Source organism: Polyodon spathula, chromosome 28, assembly GCF_017654505.1.
Source record: "Polyodon spathula isolate WHYD16114869_AA chromosome 28, ASM1765450v1, whole genome shotgun sequence".
In the NCBI taxonomy this organism is placed as follows: Eukaryota; Metazoa; Chordata; class Actinopteri; order Acipenseriformes; family Polyodontidae; genus Polyodon; species Polyodon spathula.
In genome coordinates this window covers 9124576-9152075 of record NC_054561.1, presented here as the reverse complement: position 1 = coordinate 9152075, position 27500 = coordinate 9124576, and the positions used below count along the sequence as shown (strand labels likewise).

At 42.6% G+C, this 27500-nt stretch overlaps 1 protein-coding gene across 1 annotated transcript in view; it reads right to left on the bottom strand.

Annotated features, from left to right (window-relative positions):
* The window catches only part of LOC121301960 (collagen alpha-1(III) chain-like), a gene marked incomplete at its 5' end in the record, with an annotated part of 34958 nt that overhangs the window by 2764 nt on the left and 4694 nt on the right, over nucleotides 1-27500 (bottom strand). The window contains 3 exons of the mRNA XM_041231705.1: nucleotides 656-937; nucleotides 1184-2092; nucleotides 2610-2642. Of these exons, the coding sequence (XP_041087639.1) occupies nucleotides 656-937; nucleotides 1184-2092; nucleotides 2610-2642 (1224 nt within the window). The remainder of the gene's footprint in view (nucleotides 1-655; nucleotides 938-1183; nucleotides 2093-2609; nucleotides 2643-27500) is intronic.

Sequence of the window (27500 nt, the reverse complement as noted above, 5' to 3'; positions counted from 1 at the left end):
GCTCCTCTGTGTCTCTGAGTTTGTGTCTGTTCCTCTGTGCCTCTGTGTTTGTGTCTGTTCCTCTGTGTCTCTGTGTTTGTGTCTGCTCCTCTGTGTCTCTGTGTTTGTGTCTGCTCCTCTGTGTCTCTGTGTTCGTGTCTGTTCCTCTGTGTCTCTGTGGTTGTGTCTCTTCCTCTGTGTCTCTGTGTTTGTGTCTACTCCTCTGTGTCTCTGTGTTTGTATCTGTTCCTCTGTGTCTCTGTGTTTGTGTCTGTTCCTCTGTGTCTCTGTGTTTGTGTCTGCTCCTCTGTGTCTCTGTGTTTGTGTTTGTTCCTGTGTCTCTGTGTTTGTGTCTGTTCCTCTGTGTCTGTGTTTGCTCATCTGTGTCTCTGTGTCTGTTCCTCTGTGTCTCTGTGTTTGTGTCTGTTCCTCTGTTTCTCTGTGTTTGTGTCTGCTCCTCTGTGTCTCTGTGTTTGTGTTTGTTCCTCTGTGTCTCTCTGTGTTGGGGGGGGGGGGATGCTGAGCTGCTCTTGAAAATGTGCAATGAGCAATGTGAGCAGCAACAATGGATAGTGACTGGAGATCCAGAGACAGCTTCACTGCAATCATCAAGCTGATCATTAGTTTACAATAATCTCTCACTGTCTACAGATTTTCTGGATTGGAAATGACTTACTGGACACTGTTAAAGTGACAGCATTGCTGCGCTCCTGTCCTGATGCAGACTCACACCAGTACTCTCCACTGTGGTAATACCCAGTGTCTCTGATAGTGCAGAGATCCCCATTCCTCTTGCTGTTCTCATCACTGCACATTGCCTCGACACGGCCATATCTGTACCGTTTAAAACTCCACTCAGCAGAGCCCCCCTCCACCTCACAGCGCAGGGTGACTGTCTCTCCTTTGAATATCTGTGCCCAGGCAGGCTGCAAGGTCAGGACAGCCTTGGGACGAGCCTCTGAAACAGAGAGAGGACAGGATTAGGGGCACTTTTACCTTGTTATAGACAAAGATTGAAAGCAGCAGCGACTCCAGTTTAGTTGAGTGTTTAAGAGTTGTTTTATTGGTATTATAGTGTCTGCGTGTGTCTCTGTCTATCTGTCTATCTGTGTATGCCATAGACACACTGAGACAGACACACAGACAGGATCACCGATGCAGACTCACACCAGTCCATGGCATGACGTTCTCTCAGTAAACTCACCAGTGATGTTTAATCTCACAGGATCGCTGAGCTGTGAGTGGCGTGCTGGATCTCCTCTTTGTGCTCGACACCAGTACTGGCCCTGATCAGACCCAGCTGCTGCAGAGATTGTGTAGCTGTCACCAGTTACATTGCGGCCAGCAGTCTGAAGCACTGGAGAGTCCTCGCTGTCTTTGTACCAGAGAAAGTTCATGTCAGGAGGACCAGGAGGCCCAGGAGGACCAGGAGGACCAGGAAGACCAGGGAGACCAGAGATACCAGGGAGACCAGGAAGACCAGGAAGACCAGGAGGACCAGGGAGACCAGGAAGACCAGGAAGACCAGGAGGACCGGGGAGACCAGGAAGACCAGCGAGACCAGGAGGACCAGGGAGACCAGGAGAACCAGGAGGACCAGGATAGCCAGCAGAACCAGGATAAGCAGCAGGACCAAGATTACCAGCAGGACCAGGATTATGAGCAGGACCAGGGGGACCAGGGGGACCAGGGGGACCAGGGGGACCAGGGAGACCAGGGCGACCAGGGGGACCAGGGGGACCAAAATGACCAGGAGGACCAGGAGGACCAGGGAGACCAGGGGGACCACGAGCACCAGGAAAACCAGGGGGACCAACAAAATCAGGAGGACCAGGAGGACCCGGGGGACCAGGGGGACCAGGGGGACCAGGGGGACCACGAGGACCAGGAAGACCACGAGGACCAGGAAGACCAGGGGGACCACGTTGACCAGCAGGATCAGGAGGACCAGGAGGACCACTTTGACCATGGGTACCAGGCAAACCAATGACACCAGTAGCACCAGGAGGACCAGGAGGAGCAGGAGGACCCCACCCACAGTTCAGAGTGACGGGCTCCCCGGTGAATCTCTCTGGGAATGGAGGCTCCAGGGTGAGTCTGGGCTTTGGCAGGTCTGCAGAAAGAGAGAGACTATATAATCCGCTCGCAGCTTTCTCTTTCAGAGCAGCAGTAGGAGCACTTGCCATGGCTCCGTAATCAAGAGTAAACCAGCTAGCAGATCAACACCAGCAGGTTTTATTAGAAAACATGACAGAAACTTTGTGACTCTTTCTGATCTCAGTGATTGCAGTGATTGGCCTGCCTGAAACTGTTGCCGATGACTAAGACTCCCGTTCTTTGAAGTCATTCTCGCTGAGGTTGTTCAACAGATGAACTGTCATTCTGTCGGTATAAATTTGGGAATATTGTTCTAAGGGTAGACTGAAACTTTTATAAACTTTATTTTCTTCTCTGCTAGTTTGTTTATAGCAGTCCACAGTGTTTATTTAGTAATAGTCTATACTTGGTCAATCAAACGAGTGAATCCTAAACACGTGGCAGTGTGCAAACAGCCAGCTGCCCAGCTCTTTACAGACCCCCCCTCTGCACAGATCACTCTAAATCACTTTAACAAACACTGATGTACTCACCATCCACTTGAGATTCTGCATTCCCGATGGTTTCTGTCAACACAGATGAAAAGGATACTGTTACCATGGACACAGACACAGACTCGGGGGCGATGGCACCCCTTCTTCTCTTCTTCAGATTTGAAAGTGACTCCCCGTATTGTTTAGGTGCTCCCTGGACTCTTTCTGAGCGTGTCGGCTCTGCCCTGCCCTCTGACTGTGTGTATATTTCCCTCTTTCACATAGCCCGTATTTATTAACAGGTTTGTCTGTCCCTGAAAGTGTTAAAGTCTCTCGCTCAGTTCTCAAATGCTGGGTTTCCTCTCCAATCTTTTCTGTCCCTTGTGTGTCTCTCAGCTCTCAGATCTCATTGGCTGATTCCATTTCTTCACTGATCTGATACTTGCTGCTCAAGATCTCAATCAAACTGTTTCCATCGAGCCCTGCAATAAGTATACTTACTACAGTATAACTGAAGTGACATTTTAACCCAGGATACTACAGTGGGAAAGAAGGGACTGCAGCTGAAAAACAGAAACTGCAAACACCAAATGTGTGTGTGTGCGTGTGTGTGCGTGTGAGAGGCGCTGTGTGTGTGCATGTGTGTGTCTGCGTGTGTGTCATTGTGTGTGTGTGTGCATGTGAGAGGGTGTGTGCATGTGTGCATGTGCAAGTGTGTGCGTGTGTCACTGTGTGTGTGTGTGCGTGTGAGAGGCTGTGTGTGTCATTGTGTGGGTGTGTCCGTGTGAGAGGGTGTGTGCATGTGTGTGTCACTGTGTGCGTGTGCGTGTGTGCGTGTGTGTGTGTGTGTGCGTGCGTAGCTGTGTGTGTGTGTGCATGCTTGTGTGGGTGCATGCGTGTGTGCATGCGTGCATGTGCATGCATGAGTGTGTGCGTGCATGCGTGTGTGCGTGCGTGTGTGTGTTTGTGAGGGTGTGCATGTGCGTGGGTGTGTGTGCATGCGCGTGTGTGTGTATACATGCAAGTCTAATTATAAAGTGAGAAGTGTAAGGTTTTAAGCTAAAGTATAAATTATCCAATCGGCAAAGCCAGTCTAATGCCATTATTTCTTCTTATCAGTCATTATTTGATATACTCTTAGTACTTTAGTTTAGACTACTGTGGTGGAAGTTTCATTTCCAGACCCTATAACAGAGACTTTGTAAAATAGACAAAGTGGAGTAAAACAAAAGCTTTTATTAAGTCTGCAGACTTGAGTTTCACCAGAGCAACACAGGCTCTGCAAGCAATCGCAAAGAAGCTCTAATCTTCTATTTCTATCTTCCCCTTATAATGGCAGTCGTTCTGAGTGTACGTGACTTTTGTCACACATCAGCTAGTTAATTGTATACAAACATTTTGTTCAACACTTGCAGACAGCCAGACAAGACTTGTGGTTTATCTTGTGTCCTGTTTACCAACTTCTTCTATTGGTTACTGATTTGTTGAGTCAGTTGCTATGGGAGGTTGGTCCTTTACTAACATACTGATTGGTTGTTACATGGCTGACGCGGCATCAGCTGACTGTGTGAGCTCCCCACAAGTCTTTTCTGCTGAAACCAAAAAAAACACCCTTTTATTTTATTTCTATATACAATTTTTAATACTTATAAAAGCAAAACACATATTACTTGATAACACTTTTTCTACTTATCGTATTGACACCGTAAACATAAAGAAGTAAACAGAAAGCAAAGAGTAACTACTACTCTACTACTAACATGTTAACAAAAACATTTAGCAAATATGCTTTATTGTGAAATAGTAGGTAATGTTAAATAAATAAAATAAAATATACTTGGCCTGCCTATTACACAACCAACTTCTATTTACTCATAAAGATAAACACCTGCCTTAGCACTGTTAATAGGGACTGATTCACCAGCCACAGCACTGTCAACAGGGACTGATTCACCAGCCACAGCACTGTCAATAGGGACTGATTCACCAGCCACAGCACTGTCAATAGGGACTGATTCACCCGCCACAGCACTGTCAATAGGGACTGATTCACCAGCCACAGCACTGTCAATAGGGACAGCACAGCACAGCAAAGAATAGTTAATACAATGAACCAGCCCTTTCTCAAATCTTACTGCTTTAGTATTGAGAGAGAGAGAGAGAGAGAGAGAGAGAGAGAGAGAGAGAGAGAGAGAGAGAGAGAGAGAGAGAGAGAGAGAGACTTTGACTTTTAAGATCCTTTATTTAAATATTCCAAATAAAATCCATTAAAATTCAAATAAAGGTAAAACACAACAAAAGTTAAGATTCCTACTGCCTCAGCAGAATTAAAAAAATCCTAAAATACATTGTGTTCTCCTTAAAAACAGATTTTAAACAAAATAAAAGGATCATTAAAAAATCAATATTAAACAGTGTTTTTTTCTTTGTTGAAAACAGATAAAAGCCAAAATAAAAACACTGTAAAACAAAAATTAAATAAAATTAGAACAAAAACTGGAGCTCCCCCTCCTCACTCACAGCACACAAGGCGTCTCCCACACACCACCTCTCCTGTAAGTCCTCCAGGTTACTGACCAGTTTAAAATACTCAAACTCTACTCTGATCTGGCTGACCACAAGCACCCTGAACTGAACCACTAAACTGGTCAGTCCAGAACCAGAGAGTTGATTTTTCCTTGTCTTTAAAATAGCCAATTTTGCCTGTCCAATTAAAAAATGAATAAGAACACACCTGTTTTTCATTTTAAAACTGTATAGAACCCCAAAAATAAAAAGCTCCTTACTAAAAACGACCCCTAAATTATTCATGATTCCCTGCAGTAAATTAAAAAGTGGCCGCAGCCTCTCACACTCACTGTAGGCATGAAAGAGAGTTTCCTCTGCTGAGCAAAAAGCGCTCTGCTCACTGATGCTGGGGTCCGCTCTATGGAGAAACCTGCCTGTGGACACAATGCAGTGTAGAATCTTCCACTGCAGGTCCCCCACTCTCTTGGCGAGAGGCGACTTGTACAGCACCCTCCACACCGGCCTGTGCCCCTCCTCTACAGCCAAGTAAGCTCGCCACTTAGAGTCTACCAGACCCCTTAGCCTACTATAATCTGTGGCTTTAACACACAATTTGTATATATGTTTTCCATTCATTGTGTGAAAGATAATTTCCTCCACATTCTGCAATTTAAGCAAAGTCCCTCCATTCTCTCCACCGCCCTCACCTTCCTCACCTACTGCTGGTGACACGATCATCCCTGGAAATAAGGAAAGCTGTCTCTGCTCTGTGCCTCTGGACAACTCCTCCCTCAGGACTGCCTTGAGCCGCGGGGAGAGGCAGCCCCTCAACTCACCCATCAGTCTTTCTGCAAGCCTCTCTGAGTGCCAGCCTAGCTGTGCAGTTAGCTGGGAGGCAGTTAGCCAGCAGGAGAGCTCAAGGTTTAACAGGTGGACCATCCTGGTTACCAGGCTTTTAAAATACTTTGATAAAAAGGAGGAAGTCCTGCTTTACTAAAACTGGTGTTCTCAATTAAAAACAGGTGTTTTCCTAACCCCAGCCCCCCAAATCTATTGAGAAGGAAACAGGCCAGCCTCCTCCAATGAGCCTCCTCCTCAGTGTACAGTGTACTCCAAAAGAACTCCAGCAACACTCTCTGGATCTCCTTCACCAGGCCCTGGGGTGGGTCCAGGCATACCAGCTTGTGCCACAAGCTAGAGGCCACCAGATTATTAATAACAAGCACCCGGCCCTTGAAGGACAGTTGAGCCAGCAGTCCCTTCCACTTCTGCAGCCGCCCCCTCACCCTGTCCAAAGAACCCTCCCAGTTCTTTTTCATGTAGTTTTCTGTTCCGAGGTGCACCCCCAACACTTTAATACCTGTTCTGTTCCATTTCAGCCCCTCAGGCAGGAAAGGAGGGGTGCCCTCATCCCAGCTGCCTGACAGGAAGGTGTCACATTTTTCCCAGTTTACTCTGGCAGAAGATGCTCTCTGGAACTCATTTAGAGTCTGCTGCAGCGCTTGGACATCTGCATCCCCACTCACAAACACAGTCACATCGTCTGCGTAGGCAGACACCTTCACTGTGGCAGAGGAGGGTGTGGAGGGCGAGGAGGGCACTGTCCATCCAGCTAGCCTGACCCTCAGCAGGTGCAGCAGGGGCTCTATAACCAGTGAATACAGCATACCAGACAGGGCACAGCCCTGCCTTATACCCCTGCACACTGGGAAGGGCTGACTCAGCCCATTGTTGATCTTTAAAATACTAAAAATGTTGGAATATAAAAGCTGAAAATAAGAAATAAAACCAGGACTGAACCCGAAAGGCTTCCAGTGTATGAAAGAGGTAGGTGTGGTCGACTCTGTCGAAAGCCTTCTCTTGATCCAGGGAGACCATTCCTACATTAAAATCACAAATATCACTTACAGTTAAAAAATCTCTAATAAAAAACAAGTTATCAAAAATAGAGCGACCCGGTATACAATATGTTTGATCCATATGTATTACAGTTCCAATAACACTTTTTAATCTATTAGCGATTGTTTTGGATAAAATCTTTAAATCAGAACATAAAATTGACACAGGTCTCCAATTTTTAAGCTGGCATAGGTCTCCCTTCTTGGGCAGCAGTGTAACCACTGCCCTACGGCAGCTAAGAGGCAGTTCCTTGTGGCTGAGGCTCTCTCTCAGAACCTGGAGCAAATCCTCCCCCATTATATCCCAGAAATTATTATAAAATTCTGCTGGCAGTCCATCGATCCCGGGAACCTTTCCGCTGGAGAGCTGCTTGACAGCGGCGGTCATCTCCTGGTGGGTCAGCGGTGCGTCCAGCTGAATCTGCTCCTTCTCACTGAGGCTGGGTAACCCCTGGAGCAGCCGCTCAGTGTCCTCTATGTTGCACAGTTCTTTATTATAAAGTTCCTTGTAAAAACGCACCGCCTCTCTGCTGATTTCCTCCCGGGTGTGCAGTTCTTTCCCACCAGGAGTCCTGATACAACACAGCTGTCTACTGTCCGCTCTCTTCCTCTCCAGGTTGAAGAAGAAACTAGTGGGGGCATCCATGTCTCTCAACTCCATGAATCTGGAACGCACAATCGCCCCCTTCACTCTTTCCTTCAGCAAGCTCCCCAGCGCGATTTTCTGCTCCTTTAGGTTCTCCAGGGTCTGTTCTTTAAATTCTGAATTTAAACTTTCCTCTAGGAGGAGGATTTTGGACTCCAGTTCTCTCACGGCTGTGTTCAGTGACCTGGTTGCATTTATAGTATATTGTTGACAAAAACATTTGATTTGTATTTTGCCAATGTCCCACCACTGTCTTAAATCTTTATATTGTGCTTTTTCTTTTTTCCAAATTATCCAAAAAAGTTTGAATTGTTGCTTAAATTTTACATCTTGTAATAATTTTACATTGAAATGCCAGTAAGATGCTCTGTGGGGTTCTGATTGAATTATTACTGTAATTAATAGACAATGGTGGTCAGAGAGACTACTGGGGATGATTCTTGCTTTGATAAATTTATTTAAATCGTTTTTAGAAGTATAAAACCGGTCTAGTCTTGCTCTATATACACAGTCTGTGTGATACTGAGACCAGGTGTATTGTCTTGAACTGGGGTGCAGGCATCTCCATATGTCAACCAGGTCACTGGACTCTAACAATGCAGTCAACTCTCTGGAGGACTGAAGGTGTGGTTCATCATTATTTCTATCAATATTAAAATTAACAGTACAATTAAAATCTCCTCCTACTACCACCACATCATTATTATTAATATTAAAAAGAGCTTGCTTTAATTTCTTAAAAAATAAAATTTGTTCGTATTTATATTGGGGGCATAAATATTAATAAAAACATACACTGTACTGCCCAGCCTAGCTCTTACTTTTAAAATCCTCCCTTTCTCGATTTCATCCATATCTAGTAAAACTGCCCCCAGGCTGGGTTTAAAAAGCATGGCTACTCCTGCACTAGTACTAGCGCCGTGACTCATCACGCACAGCCCCTTCCACTCCACTCGCCACGCTTCCTCATTCTCCTGATCTGAGTGCGTTTCCTGCAGAAACACCACCCTGCCTGCTTCTGCTCTAAAAACCAGACTAGCTGCGCCCTCTTAAAAGACTGTCTGCAGCCGTTTAGATTAAAAGAAATAAAAACGCACCTTTCCATCATAGCTAAAAATACTAACACACTAAAACAAGTAATAAAAGAAGTTTCATAAAACACAGCCATTTTTAAACAAGAGATTTTGAACCACTTTTAAGATCCTTTTTAATTTTCTGAACAATTTTTTTTAATCTATAACGTTTTGGCTGATCAAATTCTTCTATTGTGGCTTTCCTTGTTATAACGTGAGCGGAGTGGAGAAATAACCTTATATCAGGGAAAAAACTCTCTATTTCTACTCCCCTTTTCCCTTTTGTTTCTATCATAAAATCATTTACCTGCTCAAGCGTGTATAACTTTTTCTTACTGACGGGTTGGCTATCAGGGATTTCTGAGATAAACGAGGAGTCAGAGAGCTCCCCCTCCATCTCATCCGCGCTGTCCTCTCGCTTGCCCCCGAGAATCCGTTCCTCCGCAGCTCCCTCCGACTCCTCGACACCGGTCTCTGCCACAGCGGTCACTATTTCAGGCGGCTGAGATTCAGCTAGCGGAGAGTCTTGCACCGTGCCTGGCTCACCCTGCGCTGTGCTCTCTTCCTCCGTGTTGGGAGCCCGCAGTCTCCCTGTCTGCACAGGTTCGGAGTTCTGCACTGGCTGCGCTCTGCCATTCGGCAGCTCTGCAGCCTTCCGTTGAAATCGTGTCTTTTTCGCTACTACCTTGAATGATTCTTCAACATTCTCAGTAGTAGCTGTATTATCCTTCGAACCCGTCAGTGACAGGCTGCGGCTGGGTCTCTTTGTGCGAGGCCGTGGTGTTGGTGGTTCTGCTCCGGTTTCCTTCTGGATCGCCCCCTCCTCGGTCAGCATGAGCTCGCTCTGCGGCTGCGGTGCAGGAGCCGACTCTTCCTCCCGCTCACTCCCAACACCCCCGACTTCCTCCCCGCCAGCATCGCCCTGATCCTGCCCTGTCTCCGCTCTAGCCTCCTTTCTCGGGCAGGCTTTCCTCTGGTATCCCTGTTCTCCACAGTAAAAACACCTCATCGTTTCGGAACTGACGAACACCACACAATTCATCCCTTCTACGTTAAAATTCCAGGCAACATTAATGACTTGATTAGGATCATTTAGTAAGACAAACGCCTGCCTTCTAAACGACATGACGTGTCTAACACTGTTATTTTTGCACCCCAGCGGGATTCCCTTAATCGGGGACACCAGTTTACCAAAACAAGCTAAATTCTTTTCTAATTGTTCATTTTTTAAAAACGGAGGCACATTAGAAATAATAACTTTCGTAACCGGGGTTACTAGAGGGGAAACCTGAACAAATTCACCTTTTACTGTAAATCCTCCCTCTACCAGCTTGTGTACCAGAGACACCTCCACTAAAAATATTACCAGCGCTTTATTCATTCTTGACGCCGACATAATATTTTCAAACCCCACCACCTCTCCTACTGCCAGCAGGCACTCCTCCACCGAAACCCCGGGGTCAGGCAGGCAACGGACCTCGTGTCGGCGAGTGAGAGCCCCCAGCCCTCCTGAACGAGACCCCATAACGGGATCTCCAAACACCCTACAAACAAACAAACAAACACACACACACCACTAACCTACGAACAAACAAACACACAAAAAGAACAACTAAGTAACTATCAAACAAACAAACTAAATAAATAAATAAATAGATAGATAGATAGATAGATAGATAGATAGATAGATAGATAGATAAAGTTTTAAATTTCCCGGTCCTACCGCACCGGCCTTCCACCTCTCTGCAAGCCCTTCCCACAATCCTCCACGAGAGAGAGAGAGAGAGAGAAAGAGAGAGAGGGATACTCACACATTAGCAGGACAAGACAAATCCAGAGCGACTTCACTTTGGGGAGAGAAAGAAGAAAGTAGAAAATTATTTGCACAGACGGTGGCTCTGACAGGGCTGAAGGAAGTGGAAACAGATTTCCTCTCATACGCCTCATCCACAGCATCCTCCCATGGCACTGTTAACTCTACCAGGTGAACAAGGAGTGCTGATCCAGACCACAAGACAATGTCTGGTCGAAGGTCAGTGGATACACATTTGTCGTGTGTATCTCCTAATGTCATTTCCAGTCAGACCTTGGCGCACTTAAACTCATCAGTTAGAGCAGAGATTAGTAATTGCAGTAGTCCTTTACCATAAAGTCCCACTCTGCTGAGGCAGTGTGGAACTCCCAACCATTTCCTGATGTATGAACTGATTAAAGCTTCCAGCTTCTCAACTGTTGTCAAGGAAACCTCGTACACAGTCAGTGGCCACAGCAGTGTTGGCAGTAGACCAAACTGAAAGCATCAGAGTTTCAGTTTGCCTGGTAAAGCGCTGCTGTCTGTGCTCTTCAACCCTTCCACTGCTTGCTGTCTAACTTCTCCCACACAAACTGTGTCCTTTAGATCCCCGTCGTACCATCTCCCAAGACATCTCCTCAGACACTGTTGGTATTGCCTCCCCGTTAATGCAGAATCTTTTATCTACTACTTTATCTTTAATTATAGAAATGTTTGAATTGCATTCAAGCCCACTCAATGTTATTGGTTAATTTAAGCAGTACCCGATTCTTGCAGGCTGCTGTTGTAGTTATGGTTGTCATGTCATGTATGCTCAGTAGTGATAGTCGCATTCCAGAAGCCAAGCGCTCTCCTCCCGCTACCCATTTTGATGCCCTAATAATTACTTCCATTGCCATGGTAAAAGCCAACTTCTAGGCATTGCCATGTAGTGCTGAATTCTGAAGTTGAAATACTAAATTGCAAATCTCCAAAGTAGGCTTTCACTAAATTTGTTATTGTCATCGGTACGTTGAAAAAAATCAAATGTTGCAAAAAGAAGGCACTGAAGCATATGCATTAGCCAAATCCAGGAATGTCACATGGAGCTCCTTCCTCTCCTTTCTAGCTGATTGAATTTGTTGCCAGATTACGCTGATGTGTTCTAAGCAATCTGGGACACCTGGAATGCCCGCTTTTTGTACTGAAGTGTCAATGAAGCAGTTCTTTAATAGGTAGGTTGACAATCTCTTAGCAATAATGCTGAAGAAGATTTTGCCTTCTACATCTAATAGGGAAACAGATGCTTGTAGAATCTTTTTTATAAAAACATTGTATAAAACTCCAACATAAAATCAAAGAGGTTAGTATCAAATAGCAATAACAACATATGTCTGCCAAGATGAGGTTGCCACTCCACCAAACCAGGAATAGTTCTTTAAAACAGTGGCCTGTTTCTGTGCAAACTGTAACTGAGCTTCAGCATTCTCGAGTTTCCCTTGTGCTTTTGCTAGGTCACCTGCTTGTTGTTGCATGTGTATCAATATAATCTTCTCTGGTTCTTCCTAAGTGTCATTCCACCATGCAGTAAGCTGGAAATCTAAACTGATGGGTGTGGCGCTGTATATGTTAGGTCACTTGCAAACAGTTTACAGCCAACTGTTTTACTCAAATTGTAGGATCCATCCTTGACCCCAGTCAGGATTGCTGTAACAGCTTCTCCTTATAACATCTCGGCTTGGTTAGTATACATTGCTCCTGACCCTGAATGCTGTGTTACCTTTCTTGATCTATGTGCTATGTCTTTCATAGAGCACCCTAGCTGGACAACATTAGCTGAGTTTAGCATTGAGTTTCCAGCCCTGAACCATCCCGCTGTCATCCAACACCCTTCGCTGATTTTTGTCTGTCCGACCAGCGCACCTGCTGTGCTGTGAACGTTCCCGGATCGTTTCTTCTTCTAGCTGATGTTTTACAATGCTCACTGAACATTGTTGTGATGTTTGTAAAATTATATTGGATGTGTGTTGATATTAAGTTAAGGGAAGGTGAGGGGCAGATCAAATAATTGTAAATATTAATACCGACCACTTTGTTTCTTTATTAGGATTAAGATCATGTACCATTTGTTTGTTTGTTTTTTTCTTGCATTCTGGAGCTTAAAATTAAAGATTAAAACAATATAAACACGTCCGACGCCTGGAGACCACTGGTGTCGTATAGCAACAGCGAGTGGAAGCGACAGCGAGTGGGAGAAGTACAGGCGTGGAAAAGTACAGAGAAGTTTAGAAGCAGAAAGGAGAAATTGCATCTTGAATTGCTTTAATCAGAAAACAGAGGACATTGGGGAAACACAGCAGCAGCTCAAAGTCAAACAGCCTTGTGTGTTTTTCTGATAACAAACAAGCTGAAACTCGGAGCAGCTGATTCAAATTCAGCGCCGTTCTGAGACACGGGCGGGTGTTTCTGCAGGAAACGCACTCAGATCAGGAGAATGAGGAAGCGTGGCGAGCGGAGTGGAAGGGGCTGTGCGTGATGAGTCACGGCGCTAGTACTAGTGCAGGAGTAGCCGTGCTTTTTAAACCCAGCCTGGGGGCAGTTTTACTAGATATGGATGAAATCGAGAAAGGGAGGATTTTAAAAGTAAGAGCTAGGCTGGGCAGTACAGTGCGTGTTTTTATTAATATTTATGCCCCCAATATAAATACAAACAAATTTTATTTTTTAAGAAATTAAAGCAAGCTCTTTTTAATATTAATAATAATGATGTGGTGGTAGTAGAGCCAACAGCACAGCAGAACAACGCAGTTAAACGAGGCAGTCTTCCCAGCGACAGCGAGTGGGAGAAGTACAGGCGTGGAAAAGTACAGAGCAATTTAGAAGCAGTTTGAAAGCAGGCTGACAGCTGCAGAAGAAACTAAACTTAAAAAAACCCTTCAACATGGTCTTCAAGCCAATAATCTGTGACACCTGCTTGATGAGGGAAATCCGAGAAAACCCAGCGGAGCTAAACCAAGTGTCGCGCGAACCAGGATTTGCATAAACTAGTAAGTATGCTGGAAATGGAGCTGGAAGAAGTGAGACAGCAACAGGATCTTGAGGAACTGGCACACCCACAATTCATGGAAGTCTGCATCACCCCTAACAGACTGAAAGCCACCAGGGAGATAGAAGGTCAGAACAGCTGGGTTCAGGTAGGCAGAAGCAGGGAAAAAAAGAAACTTCGTCAAACACAACCACCAGAAATCAAAACAACCAACAGATTTGAGTCACTTCAGAATTTTGATGAGCAGAACCAACAACAAGAGAATGAAAGGAACAACATCCAGGATCCCATTGACAGTGGTGACCAGACAGCAAAAAGAAGGGAGGTCATGATTGTTGGGGACTCCATATTGAGAAACACAGCAAGTTTGGACCCCCTTACTACAACAGTGTGCTGCCTTCCAGGAGCCTCGGTCAAGCACATCACTGAGAACGTGGACAGGCTCCTAGAACGAACAGGAGACGACCCGGTAGTAGTCGTCCACATTGGTACAAACAACATTGGAAGAGACAGACCAAAATCCCTGCAAAACAAATTCAGAGAGCTAGGAAGGAAATTAAAAGAGAAAACCAAAACTGTGGTATTTTCTGGTATACTACCGGCACCTTGCAAAGGACCATATGGATAGCTGGAAATAATTAATCAAAATGCATGGCTGAAGACGTGATGCACACGGGAAGGCTTCACCTATCTTGATCATTGGACCACATTCTACAACGAGGACTATCTGTATAGACGGGATGGACTGCACTTAAATAACAAGGGAACCAGTCAACTTGGAGAAAAAATCCTCGAGCAGGTTCAGAAGCATTTAAACTAGAAAGAAAGGGGGGAGAAATCAACAAAAAAACAGAAGGGAGACTGCATCAAAACAAGAACAACAACTCAGGTAAGACAACCATTAAATGTATTTATCTAAATGCTAGAAGTATCAGAAACAAAATTCTAGAACTTGAAGCTACTGCACTAACAAGTAACTATGATGTGATAGGTGTTACAGAAACTTGGTTGTCTGAGAGTGATGGGGACGAATATAATATTTGTGGGTATACACTGTATAGGAAAGACAGGCAGGACAGAAGAGGAGGAGGGGTAGCGCTATACATAAGAAACAGTCTTGAAGCCCAGGTGTTAAACCTGGACAAAGAAAATAAAACCGAATCAATATGGGTCAGAATAACGGACAAAAATTCAAAAGGCATAATAATAGGAGCATGCTATAGACCGCCAGATTCAGACGGTGAGCACAATAATCTGTTATACAATGACATTAGAAATGCATGTAGCAAAGGAGAAGCCATACTAATGGGGGATTTCAACTTCCCCCAAATAAAATGGGAAAACCCGATGGGTAGCGCGAAGGATGAAATAGAAATGGTGGAAATGACAAATGACTGCTTCCTAACACAATTTGTCAAGGCACCGACTAGAGGGGAGGCATGCCTTGATTTAGTCTTTTCAAATAACGAAGACAGAATAACTAAAACAGAGGTCAGAGAACCACTGGCAAACTCAGACCACAACATGGTCTCATTTGAAGTGTTTTTTAAATCCCCCAAAGTAATGACTAAAGCTAAGGTTTACAATTTTAGAAAAGCAAACTATGAAGGTATGAAACAGAGACTAACAGAAGTAGATTGGAGTAAAATAGAGAAAACACCCACAGAAGAAGGATGGTTGTTCTTCAAAAATGTAGTACTAGAGGCGCAAAACAATTATATCCCTAAAGTAGACAAATCTAAATGTAAAACTAAATTGCCAAAATGGTTTAATAGATCAATTAAAAAAAAATATTCAGCGAAAAAAGGCACTTTACAGAGCATTAAAAAAGGACCAAAAAGAAAGTATGCAGAAAGAGTACACAGAACTGCAAACGCAAGTCAAAAAGGAAGTTAGAAAGAAATAGAAATGAACATTGCTAAGGGAGCTAAAACCAATTCCAAAATGTTTTTCCAATATTACAACAGCAAGAGAACATTCAAAGAGGAGATTAAATGTTTAAGAGATACAAATGGCAAAATCGTAGATGAAGAAAAAAAAATAGCAAATATATTAAATGATTACTTTTCACAAGTTTTTACAAAGGAAGATACTGACAACATGCCCCACATGTCATCCAGTTCCTATCCAGTTTTAAATAACTTTAGCATAACTGAGGCAGAAGTGTTAAAGGGACTAGGAGCTCTTAAAATAAACAAATCCCCTGGGCCGGATGAGATCCTCCCAGTAGTACTCAAAGAAATGAAAGAAGTAATTTACAAACCGCTAACCAAGATCATGCAGCAGTCTCTTGACACAGGGGTGGTACCGACAGACTGGAAAATTGCAAACGTAATACCGATCCACAAAAAGGGAAACAAAACTGAACCAGGTAACTACAGACCAGTAAGCCTGACTTCTATTATATGCAAACTTATGGAAACTATAATAAGATCCAAAATGGAAAATTACCTATATGGTAACAGGGTCCTGGGAGACAGTCAACATGGTTTTAGGAAAGGGAGGTCGTGTCTAACTAACTTGCTTGATTTTTTTGAGGATGCAACATCCATAATGGATAATTGCAAAGCATATGACATGGTTTATTTAGATTTCCAGAAAGCTTTTGACAAAGTCCCGCACAAAAGATTAATTCTCAAACTGAACGCAGTTGGGATTCAAGGAAACACATGTACATGGATTAGGGAGTGTTTAACATGTAGAAAACAGAAAGTACTGATTAGAGGAAAAACCTCAGAATGGAGTGTGGTAACCAGCGGTGTACCACAGGGATCAGTATTAGGTCCTCTGCTATTCCTAATCTACATTAATAATTTAGATTCTGGTATAGTAAGCAAACCTTGTTAAATTTGCAGACGACACAAAAGTAGGAGGAGTGGCAAACACTGTTGCAGCAGCAAAGGTCATTCAAAATGATCTAGACAAGATTCAGAACTGGGCAGACACATGGCAAATGACATTTAATAGAGAAAAGTGTAAGGTACTGCACGCAGGAAATAAAAATGTACATTATAAATATCATATGGGAGATACTGAAATCGGAGAAGGAATCTATGAAAAAGACCTAGGAGTTTTTGTTGACTCAGAAATGTCTTCATCTAGACAATGTGGGGAAGCTATAAAAAAGGCTGTGGCAGTGCGATTGCCCTGCACAGTGGTAAATTAGTGTTGGTGTGGTTTATATGTGGGAATGGGTTTATTTTGTGACGTTTTGGAACTTGATTAGTTTGATTGTATTATTGTTTACAGACGTTCGCTCGATTGAGACTTGCTGCCTGCTATGCTTGATTGAGGGAAGGGCAGCAAGTGATTGGCTGTGCTGGTCTTCAATCAGCAGGTGGGCGGGTCTCGACCGAGTGTCCGTCAGTTTAAAAACATCTGCGGGAGATAGCTCGGGGCTGCTGCAAGGCCTGCCGTTTTCACGGCACCTTTTGAGTTATAGTTTGGGGTATTGTGTTTTATTTTGCACTTTTTGTACGGTTTACTGTATTTGTCCTCTGTGCGTTACCATCGTTGGTAACGTCACATGACCGCCTTTATTTTACTTTCACTTTCTTTTTTGTTTGTTGTTAATAAATCCTGCGCGCCTGTGCCGGCGTTTCAACACCACCTCTGTCTCTCTGTATGCTTGAACAGCGGCGACCCACACGCGTGACTCGAGTAAGACCCTGTCACAAAGGCTAAGAAGATGCTCGGATACATTGTGAAAAGTGTTGAATTTAAATCAAGGGAAGTAATGCTAAAACTGTACAATGCACTAGTAAGACCTCATCTTGAATATTGTGTGCAGTTCTTGTCACCTCGCTATAAAAAAGAGATTGCTGCTCTAGAAAGAGTGCAAAGAAGAGCGACCAGAATTATTCCGGGCTTAAAAGGCATGTCATATGCAGACAAGCTAAAAGAATTGAATCTGTTCAGTCTTGAACAAAGAAAACTACGTGGCGACCTAATTCAAGCATTCAAAATTCTAAAAGGTATTGAAAGTGTCGACCCAAGGGACTTTATCAGCCTTAAAAAAGAAACAAGGACCAGGGGTCACAAATGGAGTTTAGACAAAGGGGCATTCAGAACAGAAAATAGGAGGCACTTTTTTACACAGAGAATTGTGAGGGTCTGGAATCAACTCCCCAGTATGTTGTTGAAGCTGACACCCTGGGATCCTTCAAGAAGCTGCTTGATGAGATTTTGCAATCAATAAGCTACTAACAACCAAACGAGCAAGATGGGCCGAATGGCCTCCTCTCGTTTGTAAACTTTCTTATGTTCTTATGTTCTTATAATAGTTCCCACCGTACAAATGTTCCCACCCCGACTTCCAGTTCCGTCGCAAGATGTTTTTGCGACAAGGGCGTTTAACAATGTGCTCAGAGTACATTTATTCACTCGAGTGACCGGTTTTATTCCGTGTAAAAGAAGCAACGCTATTTGAAACAATGTGTTAAAAGAAACTGACACAGTCATGGCAAACTATATCATTAACAGCACAGATGATGTTTTCATGTTGAAAAACTACGTTTTATTGGCAATTCTAAAATAAAGTAATAACAAGCTAACACTGTCTAAACAGATTAATAAAATATATATATATAGTTTTATATCATTTTGTATCGCTGCAGTGGTGATTAAAGTAGCGAGTCAGCGGTGTGTAAGAGACAACATGAAAACAAAGTACTGTAACCATCTAGTACAATAAAAGCACAGCTTTGCTAAGATTAATACTGCTGCTGAATTACTGTGGCAGCAAAGCAGTGATACTGACCGGCTGCTGACTACACTGCCTCCGAACACACCGCACTGAACAGCTCAGCAACGCTACGGGTTTGACTGGGAGAGTAAGAGCATGCTGTGCGATCTAATCTTAATTAACACAAAATAAACAGCGACATTAACTTTTCAGTGGCTACAAGTAAGTATTCATTATTATAATTATACAAGTACTAAACAGACAGTCATTGAAGCAGAGGCGTAATAGCTACATTTCGCTTTATTTATTTTTTTCAATATAAAAATCCCATCCTGTTTCAAGGTGTGGATCAGTTGTACAGTCTGTGCTATTATAATTACTGTTCTAGATTCCGTCTTTAGTGTGTATTTGTATTATAACAGAAACTGTATGAAATGGGGGACACTTGCTCAGACTATTGGAAACATATTTTGAAGCAGAATTGTAAAACTGAAGATACTTAAATAACACGTAGCAGCTGTGTAACAAACACCCCGTTCACACTTACTGGGCCGCCTCAAATTCCCGATCACAGCTGCGGTTTTAGGGGGCCTAAGTGCGTTCACACAGGTGGCTGAAAAGGAAGCCTAAATTGAGGCGAAGTGCTTGTCGGGAATATAAACAGTGAGGTAAACACCGCATTCCCGGAAGTCAACATAAGGGATTGAGCTGGGAAATTTGCAGACATAAATACGGCACTCTTATTTTTTGTAACACTGTTGGTACTGTACTTATTGCATAAGATACGATAATGGCGTGTGTTGACAGTGCAGTCGGTTACTGTGGAAAGAAGCGATCGTGTTGGATCATGCGTAAATGCAGCAAACAAGGACGTGTACATTACATTAATCACAATACAGATTATTATATTAATGGTGACTGAATATGCAACGTTGTATGCATTATTTATTAATATTGAGATTTACAATCTTACCTGCAATCTGAAATGTGTGTGTGTGTGTGTGTGTGTGTGTGTGTGTGTGTGTGTGCGTGCGTGCGTGCGTGCGTGCGTGTGTATATATATCTACCAGGCGCACAGCGTTCTTCTGTTGAAGATTTGCGATCTCCTGTTGAAGGAGTATCGCCCTCGCTGGTTTGACGGTGGTGAGGAGCACACCCGTGAAGGGTGGTGGACCTAAGTGGAATTGTAGAGCGTATTCGTGCCTCATTGTCGATAGCACCCAGGAGTTCTGGGCATGGGTCGTTGCCATTGGTCAGTCCGGTTGTGGGGGGGGGGGGGGGGGGTGGGCAGTGTTCAGACCCTTTTGGCCCTGCAGGCTGTGAATGCCACCTTGGGCGCTGACGGTAAGCCGGTAGGTGCGAGAATTTGGAGGTGACCTCTGCGGCCTTGTGGGACCTCTCAAGGCTCACATCAATGGTCGCCCCAAATGTCTTCCCCGGTGTAAATGGGGCATCCAGTAACGCCACCCTCTCGGTCTCCACGACCTTGGCTTGCGTCAGCCACAAATGCTGGCAAGGCAGCCACCATCTCCACCAGCGACCTCCCTGATGCCTGGCCTAACTCCCCCATTAGGTCAATCATCGCCTTTGCCACTGCCTGGAGCGCCCCTATGTCTGCCTCTGTGGATCTTTCCTGCAGCCTCTCCATTAACTGGCTCTGGTAGAGCACCAATATCATCATGGCATTTTCTGCTTTAACTGACAATGCTGCCGATGCGTACGCTTTCCTTAGCATGATATCCGTTGTCCTGCAAGGCTTAAATGGGCAGGTTGGGTTCTTATCCCCATTGGTGAAGGTGGAACCTTGCACCAATAACAGGACCGTGTCCCTGATAGTGGGGAATGTGCCTAGGCCTGCTTCTTGGGCTCCTGCAATGTGCAGCAGAGGCTCTGCTGTTCTGGAGGCTGAGGGTGCAGACTCTGGGTTGCTCCAGGAGGAGCTCACCAATTCCAGGAAGTCCTGGCTTGCTATGTTTGCCCTTTTTTCTGGAGTAAGTGGTTCCCCTTTCCCTCCTGTTCTGCCAGCCAGGGAATTTCCGTGGCTGCAGCTGCATGCTGCATTAACTCCCAGAACGCTTCCCTCCGCGACACATGTGGCAAGGGCGGTAAGGAACCCCCCACCATGGCCTGCCCGATGGAAGAGGCTGGGTCCGAGACGTCTGAGCTCAACGCCGTGAAGGACAGCTCGCCTGGGCTAGGAGGTCTAGGTAGTGGGGATGGGAACGAGATTGTGGAAATTGGGGCTGCCCGGTGGTAGAGGGCAGTCTGCCATGCGATTTTAGTAGGGTCTCTAGCATGGTCTGCTGAACCCTTACAGTCTCCGCTAGCTACGCAAAGCGCTGCTCGGCTGAGCTTGGGCGCCTCCGAGGCGACTCCGACAGGGATCGTCTGCGCCTGCGTGGGGAAGGGGAGTGGTGCCTGCGTGGCGACCACCTGTCCCCTCGGCAGTGACCATCTCGCTTCCCCTGAGAGGTGTCTGCGCCTCTGTACAGGTGGTGGGGAAAGGGAGGGTGACCCAGGTGTATGGGAGAGCTCTCTGGTCACTGTAGCGGGGGGGTCCTAGAGGACCTCTGCGGTGGGCCTTGGACCACTGAACTCATCCTCCCATGGCTCAGGGAGAGAGACACTGCTGGGGATAGGGCTGCTCTCCTGCGCTTAGTTCATTTAGAGAACTTTCTGCACGGAGAGCAGTTCAGCTTTGGCCGCATGGTCTGGCTCTAAGCATCTAGCACAGGACCGATGCTTGTCCTGCCTGGGCAGCTTCACCGCGCACTGGTCGCACTGGTGGAAACCAGTGGAGGACCCAGTCGACTGCACTGAAATGGAGTCGTAGGTGGGGCTGCTGTGCTCGGTGCCAAGATCGAGTGGTCGGTGCGGAGTCAATCGGCGCCGAGGTCGTGTCGATGTGTAGCGCGGTCGGCGCCGGACTGTAGAGCTCCGAAGATGATTACACCGGTGCCAAGTCAATCGGGGCCGGGTAGACGCTATTTTTCTCAGCCTCAAGGTCGGCGGGAAAAACCGCGGTCAATGCTGGGGTATGCAACTGATTCAGTCGATGTGGTCGCCGAGGGCAAGCGCAGCCACACTAGTTGAGCCCGAGGCTTGAAAGTGGCGCTAGGCCCGAGCTGTTTTTTTCATTGTGGTTGCTGTGGCCGATTAAGTCGGTGTTGAGGACGACGACGTGAGCCACTGGGTCTCCTTACAGCACCAGCTCTCCACACAGTATCTGAAAAACTACACAAAGCCTTGTGTAGTGAAAGAGAGTAATGGCCGCTTACCAATCTCAAAAAGAGGGGTCGAAACCAGCTCTAGTCAGTAAACTGAAGGGAGAATCAGACGAGAGCACTCTTAATAACGCTCGAAAGTGTGATTTTACCGTGGATGTAAATAAATTTGTAGGCATAAACCAACAAATCAGCCAAATTCGGGCAAAGAAAGCACAAGGCAATCTGTGACCTGTCTCAGTGAAGTGAGAGAGAAAATGGCGATATGCTGCTGTGAGGACGTCCCTCTTCAGCAGGAGGTGGGAGGGACTTCCCCTTCACAGCAGGGCCCTGATAGGGCAGCTTTTTTATATATGCTCAGTGATTGGCGGTCAGAAAGGGCTCTTACCATTCGGTAATAGTTGTCATTCCCTTGAACAGGAAGTGAATAGATACAGAGACAAGCAGTGGCACCAGCAAGAGGGTACAATGAAAGCGCCAGGTAAAGTTTAAACAAACAAACAAACAAATAAATAAATAAATAAATAAATAAATAAATAAATAAATAAATTACGACATAAAACAAAAATACATGTGGGTATATTTTAAATAAAAATCCATGCATCCATAATTCTGATTATTTATAATCTCACAGCTAATTATTTACAAATGAATCATTTCTATATTTCTCAAGTGCTAAGTAATGTGGTGTTATAGTTTCTTAACATATGAATGGATTTTAGAAATCATCTGTGCTAGTCTGCCCCTCAAACAGTTTAAAATATAATTTAGATTTATATGGCAGTTAGTATTTAAATCAATTTCTAAAACGTTTTGTAATTTAAATAGGTATGAGCTACCAAAACGTTTTTTTTTTTTGTTTCATATAGTTATTAATGTATTTATTTGATTAAACTTTAATCGAGGCTTTCATTTTATCTTCTTGAACTTACCACAGCGCCTCGCGCCGCTCGGAACTTTCGCATTTTTAAATCCTAACGGTCTCTGCTCAGCTGTGTGGAATGTTCAGGAGCCGGTTGCCTAGCAGCGTCTCCCCCTCTTCTCTGCCCCGCCCTCTCTCCCTCTCTCGCTGCACAGGCTGGGAGTTCAGATTTAGCTTCGTTATATTATAGAGCGCAATTCTTTACTAACTTTTACAAATGAGCTGATTAGAGGCTTCGTGTTTTCAAGATGGTTCAGCTGCAGTCCGGGCAGACTGACTGGAGCATCATTATATATTTAATGTAAAGAAATGGTTAATGTCTTTCTTGCTCATAGCTGCTTCTGTGTGTATACACCAGTGCTATTTGTTGTGTGTAATTATCCTTCTTGTCTAAGAATGTGCAGATTATATATAAAAAGATATTTAGGAGAGAGTGGCCGGCGATGAGGACTCGACTCTGTGATAGTTGTCCGCGACGATAAAACTACTAGACAGTTACGATTGCGCATTAATGAGCGAGTATAAAAGTTACATTGTCAGAAAAGGTATTCATTCACCACTATCTAGACATTTTGTAGATGCCAAACATTCAGCTTCAGATTTTAAATTCTGTGGCATACAAAAAATATTTCAAGCTGGTAGAGGTGGTAATCTCGATAAAAAAAACTATCACAATGTGGCTCCAAAGGGATCTTCTATGTCCATACGGTTCAAACTGAAGGATTAAACCAGTGGTCGTCGGAGTAATTTGGGTATAAATTGATGTTACTTGGCTGTTTGCTACACGCTGGCTATTGCACAGGTTACTGTCTTCCACTCTGCCTTCCCGCGTGCTGCATTTATTCTTAAAAGAATTTACAGAAAATACGCTATGCAAATATTTGTAAATAGCATGTTTACACAGATAACCGAGAATACAAGTGTAAATAGCATCTCACTTTGTTTCAATTTGACAAATTCCTCAGCACTACTATGTTTTAAAGATCGCTCATCTCCAGTACAATTATTCAGAGAAAGTGGATTCATAACCAAATCTACTACGGGGTTTCCCTTGTCTGGTGAATTAAAAATAGAGATAGGGAATTAAATTCTAAACACGGAAATGCATTAAAATAGAGATAGAAAATGAAATTCTAAACACGGAAATGTATTAAAATAGAGATAGAAAATGAAATTCTAAACACTGAAATGTATTAAAATAGAGATAGAAAATGAAATTCTAAACACTGAAATGTATTAAAATAGAGATAGAAAATGAAATTCTAAACACTGAAATGTATTAAAATAGAGACAGAAAATGAAATTCTAAACACTGAAATGTATTAAAATAGAGATAGGAAATGAAATTCTAAACACTGAAATGTATTAAAATAGAGATAGAAAATGAAATTCTAAACAGTGAAATGCATTAAAATAGAGATAGAAAATGAAATTCTAAACACTGAAATGTATTAAAATAGAGACAGAAAATGAAATTCTAAACACTGAAATGTATTAAAATAGAGATAGAAAATGAAATTCTAAACACTGAAATGTATTAAAATAGAGACAGAAAATGAAATTCTAAACACTGAAATGTATTAAAATAGAGACAGAAAATGAAATTCTAAACACTGAAATGTATTAAAATAGAGATAGGAAATGAAATTCTAAACACTGAAATGTATTAAAATAGAGATAGAAAATGAAATTCTAAACACTGAAATGTATTAAAATAGAGATAGGAAATGAAATTCTAAACACTGAAATGTATTAAAATAGAGATAGAAAATGAAATTCTAAACACTGAAATGTATTAAAATAGAGACAGAAAATGAAATTCTAAACACTGAAATGTATTAAAATAGAGATAGAAAATGAAATTCTAAACACTGAAATGTATTAAAATAGAGATAGAAAATGAAATTCTAAACACTGAAATGTATTAAAATAGAGATAGGAAATGAAATTCTAAACACTGAAATGTATTAAAATAGAGATAGAAAATGAAATTCTAAACACTGAAATGTATTAAAATAGAGATAGGAAATGAAATTCTAAACACTGAAATGTATTAAAATAGAGATAGAAAATGAAATTCTAAACACTGAAATGTATTAAAATAGAGATAGAAAATGAAATTCTAAACACTGAAATGTATTAAAATAGAGACAGAAAATGAAATTCTAAACACTGAAATGTATTAAAATAGAGACAGAAAATGAAATTCTAAACACTGAAATGTATTAAAATAGAGACAGAAAATGAAATTCTAAACACTGAAATGTATTAAAATAGAGATAGAAAATGAAATTCTAAACACTGAAATGTATTAAAATAGAGACAGAAAATGAAATTCTAAACACTGAAATGTATTAAAATAGAGACAGAAAATGAAATTCTAAACACTGAAATGTATTAAAATAGAGACAGAAAATGAAATTCTAAACACTGAAATGTATTAAAATAGAGATAGAAAATGAAATTCTAAACACTGAAATGTATTAAAATAGAGATAGGAAATGAAATTCTAAACACTGAAATGTATTAAAATAGAGATAGAAAATGAAATTCTAAACACTGAAATGTATTAAAATAGAGATAGAAAATGAAATTCTAAACACTGAAATGTATTAAAATAGAGATAGAAAATGAAATTCTAAACACTGAAATGTATTAAAATAGAGACAGAAAATGAAATTCTAAACACTGAAATGTATTAAAATAGAGACAGAAAATGAAATTCTAAACACTGAAATGTATTAAAATAGAGACAGAAAATGAAATTCTAAACACTGAAATGTATTAAAATAGAGATAGAAAATGAAATTCTAAACACTGAAATGCATTAAAATAGAGATAGGAAATGAAATTCTAAACACTGAAATGTATTAAAATAGAGATAGAAAATGAAATTCTAAACACTGAAATGTATTAAAATAGAGACAGAAAATGAAATTCTAAACATTGAAATGTATTAAAACAGAGATAGAAAATGAAATTCTAAACACTGAAATGCATTATTTTTCTCAATAACAGCCGGCAAAATTCAGTACTTACCCTGCATATTAACACCCCGCCTCTGCTCACGAATGATTGGACAGCTGTCAGATCTTTCACTTTCCCATTGGCTACTCACTCACCTTCAATTTTCACACAGAAACCGTGAACGGCCTCTGCTTGCTTATGATTGGACAGCTTCATAAGACTCGGCAGATATTGGACTCTCCTATTGGTTAATTTTACATTCGGTACCTGCACCTGAAAAAGACACCGTTTTTGTCCTACCCAGCTGACTCATGATTGGGCTACCACGGAGACAATGCAGCTATTTAACTGGTTGATCGTATCGCAAAAGGAGTCGAATACGTACAAGCACAGCATAAGCGAGCAGTGTTGTCAACAGACGTGTGGCGCTTTTGCTGGAAAACATGTTTAAAGCTTTCTTTATTTTCCCTCGCTACGACCCACCAGAAATGTGGTCATGACCCATAATTTAAGAACAGCTTCCGCGGGCATGATGGCCTGCCTTCACAGGCACGACTTTGAGGAGGACTGGATTAAACGAAGAGCTAGGGTGATGTTTCCTGTGATATAATGCGCAAGCATACTTGTCTTTCATAAGAGTTTAAAATAAATGATAGAGCTTTCAGATGATGTCTGTTACTAGCGGATTGTTTAGAAATATACTAAATTATGTTACAACTGTTCTGTCTGAAACATATCTGTAACATTTATGTAATGCCTTTGTGGTTTTTTGATTAATTTAATTTGCTAACAGACTGTTCTGATTTGTTTCTAACTGTGATAAGCGATCGCTCTCTTTGCCGTATATTTTCTTTCTGTAAGAGGAGTGTCCTTGTGATACATTTAGAAAGCAACGAAACAGGTCGCCCTCCTTAATATAAACCGATAAATAATAAGTACACGCACCCCCCAGGTGTGTTCAAACAAAGCAGAGTGTTACATTGGGAAAGGGCCGTATCTGTCAGTAAGTATTTTAAATTCATGTGGGAAGATTTAAATATGCTGCATATTTGTGCATAATTAAGTTTTTATTAATGACACTTTACTAAGGGCAGTAATCAGAGCGACGATACAAGACCAGAGCCAATAAACCTTTTATTTCGCTTTCCTTTCACTACCATCTTCTAGTGTGCTTGTTCAGAATATGTGTGAATCCTGAAAACGTCTTGTTAATATGTGAACAAAGCCAGCAGTCACTTTATTGATCACCCCGTGGATTAACCGCTATTGGAACACAGATGATTGTGTTAAAGATGGTAATAGACTTTCAATGTACACGTTTTAGACCTAAATGTTTGTTGAGACAGTTCAAGCGCTGCACTTTCAGGCAGCCGGTAGCACTGTTTACCTATTTCCTGGAACTTTGTCTTTTGCTCTTGCTGTGCAAAGAATAAAATATAAAAGTAAGCAAAACCATTTGTTGAGAAGCACATTTGGGAGAAAACTTGAGTCTCGAAACAGATTTGTAAAGGCATCAGATTCTATTAGGGCGTTTCCGAGCTGTTGAATGTTTCTCATTATATACACGTACAGAACTTGGTCAATCCAAAATAGCTCAGTTGGAAGAGTGTTAGACTGAAGATTTAAAGGTCCCTCGTTCGAGCCCCTGTTTCGGCATGACAAGGCTTATTTTTGTATTAATATGAACTAGAAACAGAGCACATTCATTTCTTCAGTGTAATTGGAGGAAATAACAACGTTTTACAGTACTGTTTTCTAATGTCAGTAAGACATGCTAAAAGCATCGTCCCTAGGAGGGCTTGAACCACCAACCTTTTGGTTAACAGCCAATTGCGCCACAAAGACCAAACTGCTAGACCGCCAAAGTGTACAGGAATGATCAGCAAGGTGAGATGCTGCAGAACGCAATCGAGGGAGCAGAACTCAGCTGAACCTGAGACCATATCTAAGAAGAAAGCAACACGGGGCAGGAAAGTCTATGTAATCTATTATGGCAGCACAACATGCCTCTTGTTTGTTCGATAACTCCCAAATATTTACGATTCAAATGGGAATCTTATTCATCAGATTATAAGCACACATTTGATATACTTTACACTGGAAAACAAACTAGTGACAAACCACTGCTGCTTTTTCAATGACTGATTGAAACTATCACACTGATTTAAAGTATGTAAGACATTAATTGCTATGGGTTTGATACTAATAGGCT